General features: G+C 38.6%; 2 protein-coding genes across 3 annotated transcripts; both read right to left on the bottom strand.

The window, feature by feature from the left end:
- Positions 1–1,587: 1,587 nt before the first annotated feature.
- Positions 1,588–9,119, bottom strand: LOC307032416 (uncharacterized protein). 2 transcript variants are annotated; one of them, XM_079670380.1, is made up of 11 exons: positions 7,749–9,119; positions 5,029–5,178; positions 4,822–4,950; positions 4,546–4,703; positions 3,927–4,011; positions 3,738–3,833; positions 3,197–3,217; positions 2,974–2,994; positions 2,846–2,872; positions 2,717–2,765; positions 1,588–2,620 (listed from the first exon to the last, which is right to left on the bottom strand). In XM_079670380.1, exons 1-11 carry the CDS (start codon positions 7,822–7,824, stop codon positions 2,596–2,598), a joined length of 837 nt encoding a protein of 278 aa, XP_079526506.1. In that variant the 5' UTR covers positions 7,825–9,119; the 3' UTR covers positions 1,588–2,595. The 2 variants fall into 2 exon arrangements, with proteins under 2 accessions (XP_079526506.1, XP_079526507.1); XM_079670381.1 differs by having other exon boundaries at positions 1,588–2,634.
- Positions 9,120–9,533: 414 nt separating this feature from the next.
- cyp4f3 (cytochrome P450, family 4, subfamily F, polypeptide 3) lies at positions 9,534–15,405 on the bottom strand. Its single transcript, XM_079670379.1, has 13 exons — positions 15,118–15,405; positions 14,620–14,764; positions 14,309–14,362; positions 12,222–12,349; positions 11,732–11,853; positions 11,507–11,653; positions 11,293–11,416; positions 11,128–11,194; positions 10,879–11,008; positions 10,639–10,772; positions 10,432–10,496; positions 10,277–10,359; positions 9,534–10,194 (listed from the first exon to the last, which is right to left on the bottom strand). Exons 1-13 carry the CDS (start codon positions 15,319–15,321, stop codon positions 9,984–9,986), a joined length of 1,614 nt encoding a protein of 537 aa, XP_079526505.1. The 5' UTR covers positions 15,322–15,405; the 3' UTR covers positions 9,534–9,983.
- Positions 15,406–17,339: the final 1,934 nt, after the last annotated feature.

Below are 17,339 nucleotides of genomic sequence, written 5' to 3' on the forward strand. Positions count from 1 at the left end.
CTGAACGTATATTTCAAGTGAAAAACCAATACAAAAATTAATTAAATAAATGATACATTTAAATAAATAATATCAAAATAATAAATACCAATAAATAAGATCAACACATATTTTGGAGCGTACTTCCACAAGCTACTAAACAAATATAAATATGATAAATAAATTAGACTAAAATGAATTAGATCAAATATGTTGTAGTGCAGTGTCACAACCTATCAAAGCAAAATAATCGTTTTTTTCGATTATGTTGTTTTCGTAACTGTACAGGCCAAAATCGTAATTGCGATTTTAAAATACGATTAATTGCACAGCCCTAACACACACACACACACACACACACACACACACACACACACACACACACACACACACACACACACACACACACACACTCAAGCACACACAGACACACACACACACACACACACACACACACACACACACACACACACTCAAGCACACACAGACACACACACATACATACACACTTTTTGTCTAACACGCTAACACAGTTCTGTGTACTGTTAAGGTGTTATGTTCAGTCATTGTTCTAATGTTGAACATGAATACATTTACTTTGTAAGTAATTATGGGACGTAATTTCTAGTTTCATAGCAATTTTCCTTCATACTTTCTTGCCGTGAAATAGGTCTTAAATTCTATTCAAAGTTGTCTTAAAAAGGTCTTAAATTTGAGTTGGCGAAACCTGCAGGAACCCTGTTTAATGGTACTCTTATCGGTTCTTTTGAAAGAAAAACAAAAAGGTGAATTAACTAAACAAAATAAATAATATTTCACATCAAAAGAAACAAGTGTTTTAACAAATCGTATTAAATAATCTGATGACAGAATTGTTAACGGAATAGCTGAAACAAAATAAATAACTCTTGTCCACATCGAGACGGGTAAAGTTTAACCACAACTTGGAGCTCTTAGTTCTCTCCGCCATCTCCGTGTGTGTTGCTGCATGTAGCAGCTGCGTGTGTGTAAACTGCCCCCCCCTCGCACACAGAAGGGGGAGAGAGAGATCTCTCGTCTGGATTGGAAAGATTGATTTACATCGGACGCATTTTTTAGAAACGGAGTTGGACTGCAATATAATGTTGCAATAATACATATAACATATATGTTTGAAATGTCTCCAGTACCGATAAAAAGACCAATAACGTCGGAGCTTAACGGTACCACAGTCTTTAATAATTCAGCCCCGGGGCCCGTTTAATACCGGGGCTCGGTACCCATCCCTAGTCACATGTCTCCATGCTTTAATGACCAAAAAGGTATTTCTTTTTCTCATACTGCAGCACCACTTTTCACCCTCCGTCTGAAACAAATATACAATATAATCTGCAAGGTCATTTATAGGTTTATTAATATCAAACATAACGATGACATTTTATACTCGTTTATTCACAAAACCTTGTTGAAGACAAATTCAACACCATCCCTCTTAATAAGTCTGCAGCGGCTTGAAGTGAACTGTGTCCACTTGCTGCCCTCAAGTGGACACATGTTGTACTATGTTTTACAAAAATGAAAGACAGAAGCCTTGTAAATAGTTATAAAATAATAAGGTCCATTTCAGGATTACTTTCTTATAGTTTTATTACAGCCCATACAATACAAAAACAATACCCATACACAATCCCTTCATGCAAACATCTACATTGTATAAATCTACAATAAATACTAAGCTAACAGGGTGTAAGTTTCACAAATCTTCAAGTCAAGTCTTCAAATCCACAGACAAACCACACATTTCAACCAATTCCAAAATAAAAGCAGAGAAAACTATCTGGTAAATGATAATAACCATAAATGAAACCCCACAAAAAATATCTGATTGATTTATTCCAAGCTCTTTGTTCACGCCTCTCGTAGTATTCGCTGCATTACAGCACAATGCTTTGCCTGTTGGACACAATGGCGTCTCTTTCCCCCTCTGATATCAGTGCACTTCCTCCCCGGACACACACTCTCCTCTCCAACACTGGGAGGCTGCTCCAGAAATGATTGGCTTTATGAGCTCGAGGTACCCGTCGGTGTCAGGTATGATGTCTTATCTCAGGAAAGGGAGCTTTGCAAAGGTTTCCTGCCATTGTCTAAGCTTCCAGGCCCCTCGGTGCCTCATAGGAACATCCCAAATCTCTCCTACTATTTATTTCTGCACGGCAACTGTAGTGTTCAGCAGTAACTTCAATACTTCCCTTCCAAGTATTTTAAAAGTAACATTTCTCCATTTAAATGTAAAATATTTTGGCACTTATTCTTTCCCCCCTTGAGTCAGCATTGTGGTCGTCCAGCCAGAAAGTTCCCCTTTTTATCCCATTTGAAAGACATCTTTATAATACGTCTTGGTTGTTTTTAATTATAAACGTAATCCTCATGGAAGGTTTTATCAGCAGAGGTGGTTGTCAGAGAAATACGCTTATTTAGTGTTTGTGGCAACTGCATTGGAGAAACTGTTTTTGAACATATTTCCCCTCACTTTGCTGCTTCATTATGATTTGAGGCATCCACTATTACACATTGTTCAATAATATATGTACTGTAAATACATATATGTGCCCCTCTACATTTCCTCTTCATGCTTCGTCATTTGGTTTCATCGGTGTTCAATCTGTCAAAGAAAGTCTACATATATTGTTATATATCGATTTAGATGAATAGAAAGTACATTAAGAGACTAGCAGGGCATTTGTTTTTAGTGTCTTACCTTGTTAGTCCCTCTTGAGCAGCGGTGCCATTAGACTCAGCATCTGGCTCTGTAGTAATGATATGGTTGTTTTATTATAATATAGAGTTAGAAATGAATAATGTGGGAAACTGACAGAGTGAAACCTACGTGGCCTCTCGTGCTTCCTCCAGAAGTCTGTAGTGGTGGACAGAAAACACATGACAGAAGAAGTTATGTTTACATGTCCATGGTTTGAAATGTAAAGCATTGCGGTGTCCATAAGTGAGTTTACTGACCTGCTTCCCAAGGCATGGATGCTGCAGAGAGAGAACAGAAAATAAAGTCATGATTTATCACGCCATGTTCAATTCTACCATACATCATGCTGCCGTATCCTACATTTCCCAGAATGCCTTTCAGATAACCCCTTACAAAATGGTCATACATTTATGGACTTCACTCTTTATTTAATAAAAGCTACGTAAAAAAGTATTTTAAATGCTTTTAAAGATTTCTTACCTTTTTCAAAGAACCACATCCCTAGAGGAAATCAAACAAAACCATTAAATGTGGAACTTATCTCTTCATTATCGACGTATTTATAATGCAGACACCTCTTCAAAAAAATCGACTGGATAAGCCAATTCCAAATATTAATATAATTAACTAAAAACAGCACTATATATTTATATTTCCCATATTTAAATATTTTTTTCCACATTTTCATAAAAGGCTAAGATGTAGTGAGCCAAGATGGATGTTTTGATTTATGAAAAAAACTAAATAGTTCAGACTTTTCTAGCTTCATATATTTATTCTTCTGGTAATATATAGAATCCATTTTGCAGATTGTATTTTTCACTTAAACGAGACAACATGTCGGATTTCCAGTCATTAAATGTATGGCAGTGTGTAAATGCTGCACTTGATAGCTCAATGGAAGTAATTGTCTTATTGTCATTGGATATCATTTCATTATAGGAGCAATAACATACTTTAACATTATTCACGGATTAGTTTCGGCACAAATGTGTCCCTGATTTGGTGTTGTGTTTCTCACCTGCTTTAATTCTATGAAAGATAGCGGTCAGGATCACAGCTACCAGCAGAACGATGAGGACTGTGAGTCCTGCGGATATGTTCAGCTTTACTGCAGCTGATGTAAAAGACAACAGCAGGCTTTATATCAGAGGACATTCTGGGTACAAATGAGATGAATCAGTAATGAAATCTTTGTATAATAACTCACGAGTGAAAGGGTTTGGAAACGGTTTGCTTTGCTCTTGACTGACCGGGTTTTTCAGCACACATTCAAACGTGCTTGAACTTTCGTCCTAGAAATGAAGATCAAAAGGTAGCATTAGCTCACATTTATACAGATATTTAGTCGCAAAACAATACACTAAAGTGCTTTTATTTGCAGCAAAAATTGTGAAAACCGAAATGACAAGAAAGAACCACACATTTATATATACAGCTCTCAGAAAATGTTAACAGGTACCTCTCTGCTCTACAGCCAACATCAGACTCCCCCAAAACCACTTATATGCATTAAGCCCCTCCCCATAGGCCAATCAACTATTCATCAACTTAATTATTGTAATTCTAAATAACTACAAATGTATTCCCCAAAAAATATTGTCACCCATGCCCATGCACTACTTGGTACAGTCCAGTTGAGCACAGCAGTTATCTGTTGTTCAGTTTGGAACCAGAGGGTAAGCAGATGTCGAATGATATATATTCCCCAGAGTAATTGCGATATTTTCTGATTTAAAAACCATTTTATGCAACTGATGTAATGGGTAAAAAGGTTCTGGGTAACCAACAGAGACACACACATCATCACACTTTGCCGTTTAAAATACCTTTGTAATGTTTAGCACTGGAGTTGTAAGGACAGAATGATCTGATTTCCATACATATTCGACCGGCTCAGCGTTGGTGATGATTGCATCGCAGGTCAACGTACACTTGGTCATCTCTTCGTCACATGTTTTACTAACAGTGGGTTTAGGAACGGGAACTGGAGATCAAATAAAGAAACAGGCCTTTATAGTCATGATGTAGCAGATAACCCTATTTTAAACACCAAACCTCTACACTGCTAACTTGATTTTAGTGTGTGTAATCGAAGCACTTACGGATGACTATGAGACGTGTTGGATACTTGCTGGCCACTCCGTTTATTTCTGCTGTGTATAATCCACTGTCATCAAGAGTCAGCTCTCTGAGCGTCATCTCTCCAGTTGCATTGTTCAGGGCACCACGCACTTTAAAAAGACAAAAACATGGATCATCAATTCAACTCAAGGACATATTTGACCCCACAGAGCAACCGCTCAGTATACCTTCGAAATGGCGATACGAGTCAATATTCGTTCCATCCCATTCGATGGCGATGTTAACCCCGTCTTTCCACGATATCTCCTTGATGGTCCCGGAGACGGGGCCCGGTGGGATGACAGCTTCATCGCCCACCTGCTTGTAGAGTTTGATCTCTGCAGGGACAAAAAGATTTCAGATTTTCTAAACATCCTTTTAAATGATTCACTGTACTCTTGTTAAATTATGGAAGTAGGTGAGTCTAATAAGAGACTCACAAAGATAACAATAATAGATAATAGAAGTTTTTTAAAAACAAAAAAGGATTATTAAACAGAGGGTTAAAACTAATTTGTGAGTGTAATTTGCTTGTATATTAAAGTATAATCTAACAGATTACTCTGTAAAATGTCAGAAAATATTTAAAGATTGCTCATGAAAATATCCAAATAAACTTTTAAAGGATCAAATGGGGAGGAACCATAAAATCCTTATGCTAAACGAGTGGGAAAAACATTATATATTGATTCTTGATAGATAATAAAAGGAAGCAACTACTTGCAGCAATCATACAGTATTTTATTATATTACTTGTTATGCTCTTCTGTATTATCTTATCTTCCCAAACTATATATATATTATATTTGTTCCATTTACCTTAGATTTGATTAGAAATTACCCAAAACAGACAAACTTGTATTAAATGTGTAATAATCATTAGATAAACATAAAAACAAACGCTTTACTCCAAAACATTAATAAACATTGTTTTGTTTTTTATATAATATGACTCTTTATATTGGAATGGAAATATTCACCCAGTTTCTATTCTAGTACATTAGATTATTGCTTTTTGTGAGGCTTGATAAGTGCGGTCAACTCAGCCGTCTCTCGCATTTGCTTGGTCAAATGAGCAAAATTACAACGCGCATTTGGGGCATTGTTGTATATATTAGAAGCTTTTAATCCAGAATTGATCGATGTTACCATGAGCCACATACAGTACACTGTAAAAAAAAACAAAAAAAACAGTAAAAACCAAACTTTCAAAAGGGCACATTGCTGTCCAGAGGGCGAAACGGGCAGGTGCTCAAGCACTACCTAGAGTCTGTGTGCACGTCTCTGCATGAGAGTAACAGCTGGCGAAATTACAGCCTCGCCTACTGATTTCAAATGTGTGCTCTAAAATGATATTTATAAATGACTATTATCATTATCATAAGCAAGACAATAAATGGCAAAGATATGTAGAAAATAAAGGTATTTAAGATACGTTCATAAGAAACGTAAGGTGGGAGAAAATATGTTTCAAGAAGATATGTAGAAAATAAAGGTATTTGAGATACGTTCATAACGAACGTAACGTGGGAGAAAATAAGTTTCTAGCTAAACGTAATTGAGAATGCAGTTTAGTTCTGTGGGAACGTAATTTTTAGGAGACAGGGTTGCAGATGGTGATGGGGGAGGTGAGGATGGACTCGATGATGGAGGTGTAGAAGTTCACCATCATCGTCTTTGGCAGGTTGAATTTCTTCAGCTGCCTCAGAAAGAACATCCTCTGCTGTGCTTTTATGATGAGGGAGCAGATGTTCTGCTCCCACTTGAGTTCCTGGGCGATGATGGTGCCCAGGAAGCGGAAAGACTCCACAGAAGTGACTGGGGAGTCACACAGAGTGAAGGGGGCAGGTGGGGCTACTAGTCCAAGTAGTCTTGAATCCAACAGTACCAATTACATTAAGAACTTATTGCAAAAAATCCTTTTATCTCTCATCAAAGATAGCAGAATACATTAATGTGTGTACTCAGGTAAGGAGTTTAAATGAGTATTACTTAAAAAGTACACAGTAAAAGTACTTGATTGTACTTTTGGTAGTAGTCCAAGTTGTACTGAATCCAACAGTACCAATTTCATTAAGAACTTATTGCACAAAATCATTTTATCTCATCAAAGATGGCAGAAAACATGCATTATTGTACTCTGGAGGGGAGTTTGACAAAGGATTACTCAAAAAGTATACAGTAAAAGTACTTGATTGTACTTGTGCTACTACTCCAAGTAGTACTGAGTTCAACAGTATCAATTTCACTAAGAACTTATTGCAAAAAATCCTTTTATCCCTCATCAAATATAGCAAATACATGAATTATTGTACTCTGGAGGGGAGTTTGACAGGGGATTACTAAAAAAAGTACACAGTAAAAGTACTTGATTGTACTTGTGGTAGTAGTCTAACAAGTACTGAGTACAACAGTATCACTTTTATTAAGGAGGTATGGCTAAAAATCATTTTATCTCATCAAATATAGCAGAAGTTGCCTGATTTTGTTCTCAGGAGGGGAATTTGAAAGTGTTACCCAGAAAAAAGACAGTAAAAGTACTTTCAGTATTTTCTGGCACATGTAGATTAGACATAAAAGTTTCTGTGTGTAATTAACTACATTAACTAGCTCTCTAATCTAAAAAATAAATGTACTATTTTCAGCTTTATTCAATTACACACCTTCCTTGTTCCTTGTTCCTTGTTCTGAGTTCTCCCCCCCCCCCCCACCCCTCTGTAGTATTTACAGTTGATATCGCTTTGCTCTGCTGTTAATGTAGTTATCGCTGCATGCTGGTTCTCACAGGGTGTGGTCCTTGATAACGAACACTTCCATTCAGCTACACAACTTGCACCCTAATATAACACACACTTATACGGATGAAACCCTTTATAGCTACGAAGTGAACCAGCCGTAATAACCTTACCGGAGTCTGCGGAGACGAAAGCCTGGAACACGCAGAGCACACCGGCCACAATCATGGAGAACACAGGCGGCCACATCTCCGTCGGTTAAACTGTCAACAACAAGATGGAAACTAAACTGCTTCTGTTGTGAGCCGAGATAAGCATGTGCAATTAAGTCATATTAAGGAATACACATTACAAGCAGAGATTTCCCGATTAAATCCAAGTGAGTGATAAATTGTGGGAGAGGCTGAAAGTGAAAGTTGTGACACAACAGTCTCCGCCTCCACCGGGACAACATAATTGTATTCATAGCCGTGGGAACATGTTTCAAATGGGGGGTGCTGTGGAGATGACACCAGGGCTGGTTCTGACCAATGTGCTGCCCTATAGGCAAGATTTTAGCTGGCAATGAAAAACCTCTACAAAAGACCAATACACTACAAAAAGATAAACATATTGACATGGTGGACAGCCTATATAAAAAGGCTTCAAATGTATTTGGTATTATAACATGTTTTAATTGGGGGGTGGACTTCACATCCTCTATGGGGGTCTGGGGGTGACCCCCCGGAAGATTCTTTTAACATTTTAAAGTAAAATGCTTCAATCTGGTGCACTTTGAGCGCCCAATTACTAGAGACTACTAGGGGGTACAACTCTAAACAACCATATGAAAAAGATCGATTTGCATTTTATTAATCAAATAAGTATGTGAACATTTTCAATAACCTACCATAGCCAATAACAAATAAATGTAACTTATTTTATTTGTGTTGTTCATTCATATCTTATTTTACCAGTTAACATTTATTTATTTATGCATATTTTTAAATCACTCCAGTTTTAAACAATATTTTTGGTTTACTGTCCTATAGTATACATTGGAATGATTTCAAACCTGTTTTTATTTATCCTAATAATTATAAAGGAGTGCCTTGGAAATATTTGTTTACATACATTGTGATCAAAACGTTTGAGACTCACTGAGATAACTTAGACTAAAGTTAACAATCTAAACCCTCAGAGTCCTTTACCTCACTGAGCCTCTCAGTCTGACAGGACAGAACTCTCCCTCCACATTATTGTAGAAACAGCTTCTTATATCGGTTAGCGCAGCAGAAGCTAAAAACAATCCCCGCCGGTACCGGTGCACCCCCTCTCTCTATCTCTCTCACTTTGGCTGTGAGCTGCGGGCGCCTGATAAGCCAACATCCCCCACTTTCATCACTACAGCACCCATCGTACGGGGCAAATGGAAAATGTAACCGGGGTGAAAAGGGTGTTATCTTTACTTAATTATGAATGTTGTTACATCAAGGCTGAAAATTCGTTTTTTTGTATTATATTTGCATTATATCTTGTGGAAGTGCAGATCCCCTGTCCTCCACCAGGGGGTGCTGCAGTATTTTCTGGCACATGTAGATTAGACATACAAGTTTCTGTGTGTAATTAACTACATTAACTAGCTCTCTAATCTAAAAAATATATATAATATAATATTTTCAGCTTTATTCAATTACACCCCTTCCTTGTTCCTAACAGTTCTGTTTACACAGTTTTATTATTTTCCATTCAGCCGAGATAAGCATATCAAATTAAGTCATATTAAGGAATACACATTACAAGCAGAGATTTTCCGATTAAATCCAAGTGAGTGATAAATTGTGGGAGAGGCTGAAAGTGAAAGTTGTGACTCAACAGTCTCCGCCTGCACCGGGACAACATTGTATTTATATGTAATAGTCTTTATTCGAATTTAAATGATTTCATAATCACTATATATGCGTTACAGACCATTGCGATAACTTATATAGTTATTTACTGTTGTAAAAGTATGAAAAAATACCCCCAAAATTACAAAATCAAAACCAAAAACAGTCTAGTGCCATCTAGTGGCCTGATGTTGTTACTGCAGCCAGAACAACTACAGGCTATTTTGCATGTATATTTTGGGAGTTTTCTAAATGTATTGAGCAAGAATTCTCCACTTCAGAAGCACTTTTATCATTATATTAAAAATGCTGTTTGTTCATATATCAATACATTTTTATTACATAACATTGCATTCAGCTAACATAGTGGAAACAAGCAAAGTAATAGCAAAATTAACTTGAGTTACATTTAGTTACAGGTTTTCTGGAGCTGCACGATGACCATTCACAAAAATTCTATCTAAATTTACACTACAATTCCTTTTTTAAGTGTCGAAAACAAAGCTCAGAATGCATGTAGTAACAACACAGTGACAGGATTCATTCATCCTGCAGCTCCTCCATGTTTATCGTCTCCAGCTGCAGCCACAATCCTCCCTCTGCACGTAGCACGAGTTGGGGGAGACGGCGGACTCCCCCTGAACTGCTCCCCATTTCAGGGTCAGATCCCGGGGTCAGACGAAACTTGAGCAGGGTCAACGCCACGACGACTCGCAGCTCTGCCAGGGCGAATTTCTGACCAATGCAGTTCCTGTGACCACATACAGTACAGACTCTTAAACAGCTATAATCGTTTAGATCTTATTTACCTTGCAGCATTGAGGACGCAGTACCTGGGGCCAGAGGAGAAGGGGATGAAAGCGTGAGAAGACCGGCCCTCTGTGTTGGCAGGCTCAAAACGCAGAGGATCAAACTCCTATGAAAGAACATAACACAGGTCAGAGAGGACAAAGTTAAACCAAAGTGAAAGGTTCGGGTTATTTCTTACGTGTGGGTTTGTCCAGACAGCAGGGTTGTGGTGGGTCCCGTAAATACTGACCAGAGAGATGGCACCTTGAGCAGACCAACACAAAGAAACAAATACTTTAAGAACATGTGGTAATTTTCTGTCTCTTTCTGTGTGACTTTGTGGTGTTTTTGCCCCTAAAAGAAGCTTATTGTACTTTAAATCTAAATAAAAAGCTCTTTCTCTCACCCTTGGGTACGGTGCAGTTGCCGGGCAGGTCCATGTCCTTGGTGTACTTCCTGGTTACAGCCAGCACAGGAGAGTGCAGCCGCAGAGACTCTCGGATGCACATGGTGGTGAAGGGGAGGTTGGCCAGATCCTCCCTTTAGATAAAGACATCCACATTTAAATATACTGATTCCTTCCTTAATATAACACACTTTCAACTGCATTTCCATCTCTTATTAAGCATTTCTGTGTTTTTCTGACCACTGTATTGCATGTGTTTCTCGTCCTTGCATCAGATCCATCACTTCCTGCCGGCAGTTCTCCTGATGGTCTTCGTGGCGCGCTAAATTATACAGCGTCCAACTAATCGCACTGGCTGTTGTGTCGTGACCTGTGGAAACAGAAGGACACTTTTCAATCCACTTTTAAAGTCTCAAAGAAATCGATTGTATGATAAGAACATTAAAGTGAATGTACTTGTGTTACTAATTAAATAAAGTTGCTTCTCACCTGCAAACATGAAGGTGTTTGCATCCGCCTGAATCTCCTTATCTGTGAGGCCTCGTCCGTGCTCATCCTGTGGATAGACAGAATTTTTTGTAAGGAATCACAGACCAATAACTTAGAATTATACAGTTTATATATTTAATATTTGATCTGATTCTTCTCTCCTACCTTTGACAGCAGTATGATGTCCACAAAATCTTTCTTCTTCTGTGGTGCTGCGGTGAAATCTGCTCCTGTCTTCTTCTGCTGGCTGATCAGGGCTCGACGCTTCTGAACCACCTCCATGGTAAACCTGTTCAGATGTATAAAAAAACAACAAAACGATTAGTGTTGGTTTTGAACACATGAAGGTCATGAGGTCACACCCGTGCAGCTGCTGTACCTGTGCACGATGCTTAAGGCCTTTTTGAATTGTTTCCCCTGCTGAGTCTTCCAGTAAATAAAATCCCAGTGGTGCCAAATCTTTTTGCGACGATCTATGATCAGGTCACTCAGCTCCACTATGGCTGTCACGTACTCAGAGGAAGACCTAGTGAAACATATACAATTCAAAGAGAAGAACTATGGAAGAAGATTATACTTGTGAACAAAAAGAGTGTGTCCTCACCGCTGACAGTTGCTGTTGTAACTGAAGGCACATTTCAGTAAACTGTCGAGTGTCATCAGAGTGACGTGGTCAAACAATTCTACATGACTCGTGCCTTCTGCCAACAGTCTGTGCCACTTATCCTGAAAGACAGATTCTTTTGATTGTTAGATCAGATTCTACTTTATTTGTTTACTTTTTTAATTGATCTATTATACTTGTATTTCTGTATGTTTATTTATATTTGTATTCATTTATTTGTATTATTCATTTATTGGGATATGGATTTTTTTGTTACAGCAGTATGTAAAAAGACATTCCACACAAATACAAATAAATAAATGTGCTTAAATTAAAAAAGTAAATTATTAATTTATTTGAAATGAAATGTAGGTATTTTGTTTAAAAAGGAGTGGGAAGAAATTAATACTACTTATTGTTTCTATAAGTAGCAGGCAGATACTAAAGTGTTTATACAGCATGTGTGTGTGCATGCAGTGCTGTGTCTTACGTGCATGGTGTTGGTGGAGGTGTTAAACTTGTTGACGTAATTCTTCAGGATATCAAAATGAAAAGCCGGGGTCAGCAGTCGCCGCCTGCGAGACCACTCCTCTCCGTTTATCAGCAACAGACTCTGTCCTGGGGTGTGAAGGGGAAATGTTCGGAGGTGAGGATGAGAGTAAATAATACATACACAGTCAAGTGGATCATTGTCGTCTCAATTTGATATAATTAAATATAAAAATAGAAGGTACTAGATAAATTAGATGCACAGGTACATTCATAGCCGTGGGAACATGTTTCAAATGGGGGGTGCTGTGGGGATGACACCAGGACTGGTTCTGACCAATGTGCTGCCATATAGGCAAGATTTTTAGCTGGCAATGAAAAACCTCTACAAAAGACCAATACACTACAAAAAGAGAAATATATTGACATGGTGGACAGCTTATATAACAAGATTTCAAATGTATTTAGTATTGTAACATGTTTTAATTGGAGGGGTGGACTTCACATCCTCTAGGGGTGGTGCCCCCCCGGGAAGATTTTTTTAATATTTTAAAGTCAAATGCTTCAATCTGGTGCACTCTGAGCGCCCAATTACTAGACTGATCTAGAGGGTACAACAGATCGGTTTGCATTTTATTAATCCAATAAGTATGTGAACATTTCCAATAACCTACCATAGCCAATAACAAATAAATGTAACTTATTTTATTTGTATTGTTCATTCATATCTTATTTTACCAGTTAACATTTATTTATTTAGGCATATTTTTAAATCTCTCCAGTTTTAAACGATATTTTTGGTTTACTGTCCTATAGTATACATTGGAATGATTTCAAACCTGTTTTTATTTATCCTAATAATTATAAAGGTGTGCCTTGGAAATATTTGTTTACATAAATTGTGATCAAAACGTTTGAGACTCACTGAGATAGACTCACTGAGATAACGTATCCCCGCGGTATCCCCTCTCTCTTTCTCTCTCACTTTGGCTGTGAGTTGCGGGCGCCTGATAAGCCAACATCCCTCACTTTCATCACTACAGCGCCCATCGTACAGGGCAAATGGAAAATGTAACCGGGTTGAAAAAAGGGTGTTATCTTTACTTAATTATGAATGTTGTTACATCAAGGCTGAAAATTCGTTTTTTTTGGTATTATATCTTGTGGAAGTGCAGATCCCCTGTCCTCCACCAGGGGGTGCTGCAGCACCCTCAGCACCCCTACTTCCCACGGCCCTGGGTACATTTAAAGATTGTGTTTAGCCTTCAAAAGCTCCAATACGTACAGAACAGCGCTGCTAGAATCCTGACGAGAGTGCGCAAATACGAGCACATCACCCCCATTCTCAAATCACTGCACTGGCTTCCCATCACCTCCCGGACAGAATTCAAAATCACCCTGTTAACACACCAGTGTATCCACGGAAATGCCCCGCCCCTACCTCAAGGAATTGATTGAACCACAAACCGCCACTCGCAGCCTCCGCTCGGGAAATACTAACAAGCTGAAGGAACGGCACACCAACCTCCGCACTATGGGAGATCGAGCTTTCTGTGCAGCTGCCCCCCGGCTGTGGAACTCACTCCCAGACCATCTCAGAGCTCCTCAACCTGTGAACACTTTTAAGAGAGCACTAAAAACCTACCATTTTAACAAAGCATTTGGTTAGCTTTTTAAGCCGGTTTTAATAACCCTGCCTCTCCTTTTTAAAACGTGTTTTTAAACTTGTTTTTTAACCTGTTTATACATTTTGACTCTTGCAAATGGTTTTCTTTATCTTTTTTTATTATGTACTGTAGCACTTTGAGGTTTGTTTCAAATGTAAAATGCAATACAAATACAATTTATTATTATTATTATTATTATTATCAATTGATCCACTAAAGTGAAGCACAGTAACAGATTAAAATCTTGTTTTTGTTATTTTTGAGATCAGAATTTTCTTTGTATGGGAAGGTAGATGGAGACAGTTAGATGAGGGAGCCTGAAAAACTTGTAGTACTTTACCGTATACTCAATATCTATAAACACAGGAAGTGTTATCAGCTCATTTAAAGTATTTTGATATCAGAGAGCCGTTTGACTCACCAAGCCACGGACGCAGATGTCCATAGAATAGCTCGTCTTTCACTGTGATGCTGGCTGGATGTAATGGAAAGAGAAAAGAAGATTAAAGAGGAAATATTCTGCTAATTGTCAAGTTCATATTTGTATTTTGTGCCTCCACTGCGACTGTTTCCATGCTTTAATGTTCAAAAAGCTCTTTATTGTTCTCATACTGCCTTTGCTGCAGCACCTCTGTTCACCCTCTGTCTTTAACCAGAGCCCAGTCTGCTCTGATTGGTTAGCTGGCCAACACTTCTTCCAGTGTGAAAATGTTTCCAGTAATTATACAGTACCAGGTGCCATTAGCAGAGGTTTGATGTAGTCCGGGTGGAAGAGTCTGACCAGGTGATAGAAAGGGCCGATGAACCAGCTGCAGGAGTGTGTGTACATCTGCACCAAGTCATCCACCTGCAGGAGGCCTTCCTCTGTGCTCTGCATCTGAAGCACACACAATAACACTTTAAACAAACATTATAATGCACCATAAGTATAGCTTTTAAAATGAAAACCTCAGAGTGTAATGGTCGGTTTGCACACTTAACTGAATTCTCCCCCCACAGAGATTTGTAATAAAATATGTCGCAACATCCTGTATCATGCTGAGAAATGTACATTTCCTTATCTTGTTTTACGATTGCCAAGAATTACAATAATGACACAACGTTTAACATTTCACTCCCACTAGAGGCACACAATTGAACCTGAGAATGAGCATCTATGTCCTATAAGTAAAGGATGTGAACACTTCTTCCACCATTGTTCTACCTGTGTTTTTACAGTTTGAATCTTACCTTGCCCAGGTGGCCCAACAGCCAGGAGTGTGCATGTGGCTTGCTGAAGCAGGAGAGTCTGTGTGTGAACCAGGCGTGACGCACCAACAGCTTCACGGTCAAAACTGAGACCACAGCTCCCAGTCCGGCACCGACCAGAACCATCAGCTGCCATAGGCCCGTCCAGCTGAGGACCTGAGAGAGGATGCCCCGGAGGAGAGACATCCTGAAAGAGAAAGTGAAGAGTTTCCAGAGGTTGTCTTACACTCGCCCTGCTCTGACAGTGACTGTGTCCACTAGGAGAAGTTACTAATGTTGAAATATGCAAACACTGTTCCACCCAGGAAGTGCTGTAACCATAATGTCAGATACCACTTCCTTTCTCTGTTACCATCTAACTTATTTTGTTTAATTTGCAGCACAGGTTTCAACACATAGGCTAAGTGGCGGGACATCTCTAAGCAGGTTGACCAATCACACCAAAGCCGGCCAGCTAACCTGGTTTCAGACAGAGGGTGAAAAGAGGTGCTGCAGCACAGGCAGTATGAGAAAAAATGAAGAGCTTTTTGAACATTAAAGCATGGAGACATGTCACAGTAGAGACACTACATACTGACCTAACCTGTCCAGAATGCACAAGTTTGGGTCAGTGTGCTACGCCTATAAGCAAAACAAAACTAATCTGGACTCAAGGTGTGAAAAGGGAATTTTTGTTGGATGTGACAAAAATAGTCCAGCCTACATGGTCTATTTCCCTCACAGTGGAAAAGTGCAAAAATCTAGACTTGTGAAGTTTGTGACCAAGACCAATTCAGAAAGAGAAACACAAACAGAAACCGTCTCTGATGATGACTTTGAGGTACAGAACAAATCTGGCAAAATCAAGCGGGATACTAACGTTAGTCTAGTGTCTATACCTGTGGTAACAGAGACAGAAGACGACAACAGTGAGCTTAGGCGTTATCCTTCAAGAGTGAGGAAGAAGCCAGCTTACATATGAGCCAGTGTATGTGGTAAGGAAAGTGAGGATCAGCTACTGACCAATATTGACTATTGTTACAGATGAATGTGCAATATCGATTTAACATTTAGGGAAGCTGTAACTTCATCTGAGTCAATACAATGGGTTATTGCAATGGATGAGGAAATGCAATCACAAAAAAAAAGGCCAACTTACCTCAAGGTGAGAAAGCAGTGGGGGGTAAATGGGTGTATGATATCAAAACCAATGTTTATGGGTCCGAAAGATACAAGGCACGATATGTAGCCAAGGGATACAGTCAGAAGAGGGGTGAAAACTATGATGAGACACTTTCACCTACCGCTAACCTCACCAGTATCAGAGTGAAAGCAGCACAGGAAAATCTGATTTTACACCAAATGGAACTGCTTACCCACATACACAAATAGACTGTGAGATAGACATGGAACAGCCAGAAGGTTTTGAGGTCAAATCCAGTAAAGGTGAAAAGTTGGTGTACAAGCTAGAAAAGTCACTATATGGGCTCAAACAGTCAGGCAGAGATTGGAACAAAATGCTGCATGAGTATCTGAGTGAAAATGAGTTCCTACAGAACCCTGCTGACCATTGTGTTTATACAAAAGAAAATGAAAACTGAAAAGTGATAATGATAATATGGGTTGATGACATAATCATTGCAGCTAGTTATAACAATGCATTGACAGTTGTTAAAGAGATGCTCACAGCTAAATTCAGGATGAAAGACTTGGGGAAACTAAAACATTTCCTTGGCATTGATTTTGATCAAACTGATTCATCTGTAAAGATGTCACTGAAGAAATATGTGAACAAAATACTTGAAAGGTTTAACATGCAGGATTGTAAACCAAGAGTGACACCTTGTGAGCAAAGACTGAACTACTTAGATGATGCTGTATCGATGTTTGTGATAATTACTCGGATGTTTCCAAGTTGTTTTCCAAAAAGAGCTTTTTGAACATTTAAGCGTGAAACATGTCATAGTAGAGGCACAAAATACTTTTATGAACATGAAAATAAACACAATATGTCCTCTTTCAAATTCTAACTTATAATGAATAATTAGATGGAGGTAGAGCCCAAATACAGGTTCTAACCTAGCCACAAAATACACAAGATAAACCAAACAAACAAAAACAATCCATATTCAACCTGCCATTTAACCAGAATTAAAAAGTTCACTGAAAAGAGTTACTCACAAACCCCTATTAAATCAAGAGAACCAAATCATAATCTTGTCTAC

The sequence above is a fragment of the Notothenia rossii genome (assembly GCF_949606895.1).
Source record: "Notothenia rossii genome assembly, chromosome: 3".
Lineage (NCBI taxonomy): Eukaryota > Metazoa > Chordata > Actinopteri > Perciformes > Nototheniidae > Notothenia > Notothenia rossii.

What these genes read in the sequence shown, in the direction of transcription:
- cyp4f3 (XM_079670379.1), bottom strand. Translation starts at nt 15,321, where the DNA reads ATGTCTCTCCTCCGGGGCATCCTCTCTCAGGTCCTCAGCTGGACGGGC. An exon ending in TGTTGGGCCACCTGGGCAAG is followed by an intron (nt 14,765 to 15,117) that starts GTAAGATTCAAA and finishes TGTGTGCTTCAG; the next exon opens with ATGCAGAGCACAGAGGAAGG. An exon ending in CCCTTCTCCTCTGGCCCCAG is followed by an intron (nt 10,195 to 10,276) that starts GTACTGCGTCCT and finishes ATGTGGTCACAG; the next exon opens with GAACTGCATTGGTCAGAAAT.
- LOC307032416 (XM_079670380.1), bottom strand. Translation starts at nt 7,824, where the DNA reads ATGTGGCCGCCTGTGTTCTCCATGATTGTGGCCGGTGTGCTCTGCGTG. An exon ending in AACACGTCTCATAGTCATCC is followed by an intron (nt 4,704 to 4,821) that starts GTAAGTGCTTCG and finishes TTTGATCTCCAG; the next exon opens with TTCCCGTTCCTAAACCCACT. An exon ending in CTTTCATAGAATTAAAGCAG is followed by an intron (nt 3,218 to 3,737) that starts GTGAGAAACACA and finishes GATTTCCTCTAG; the next exon opens with GGATGTGGTTCTTTGAAAAA.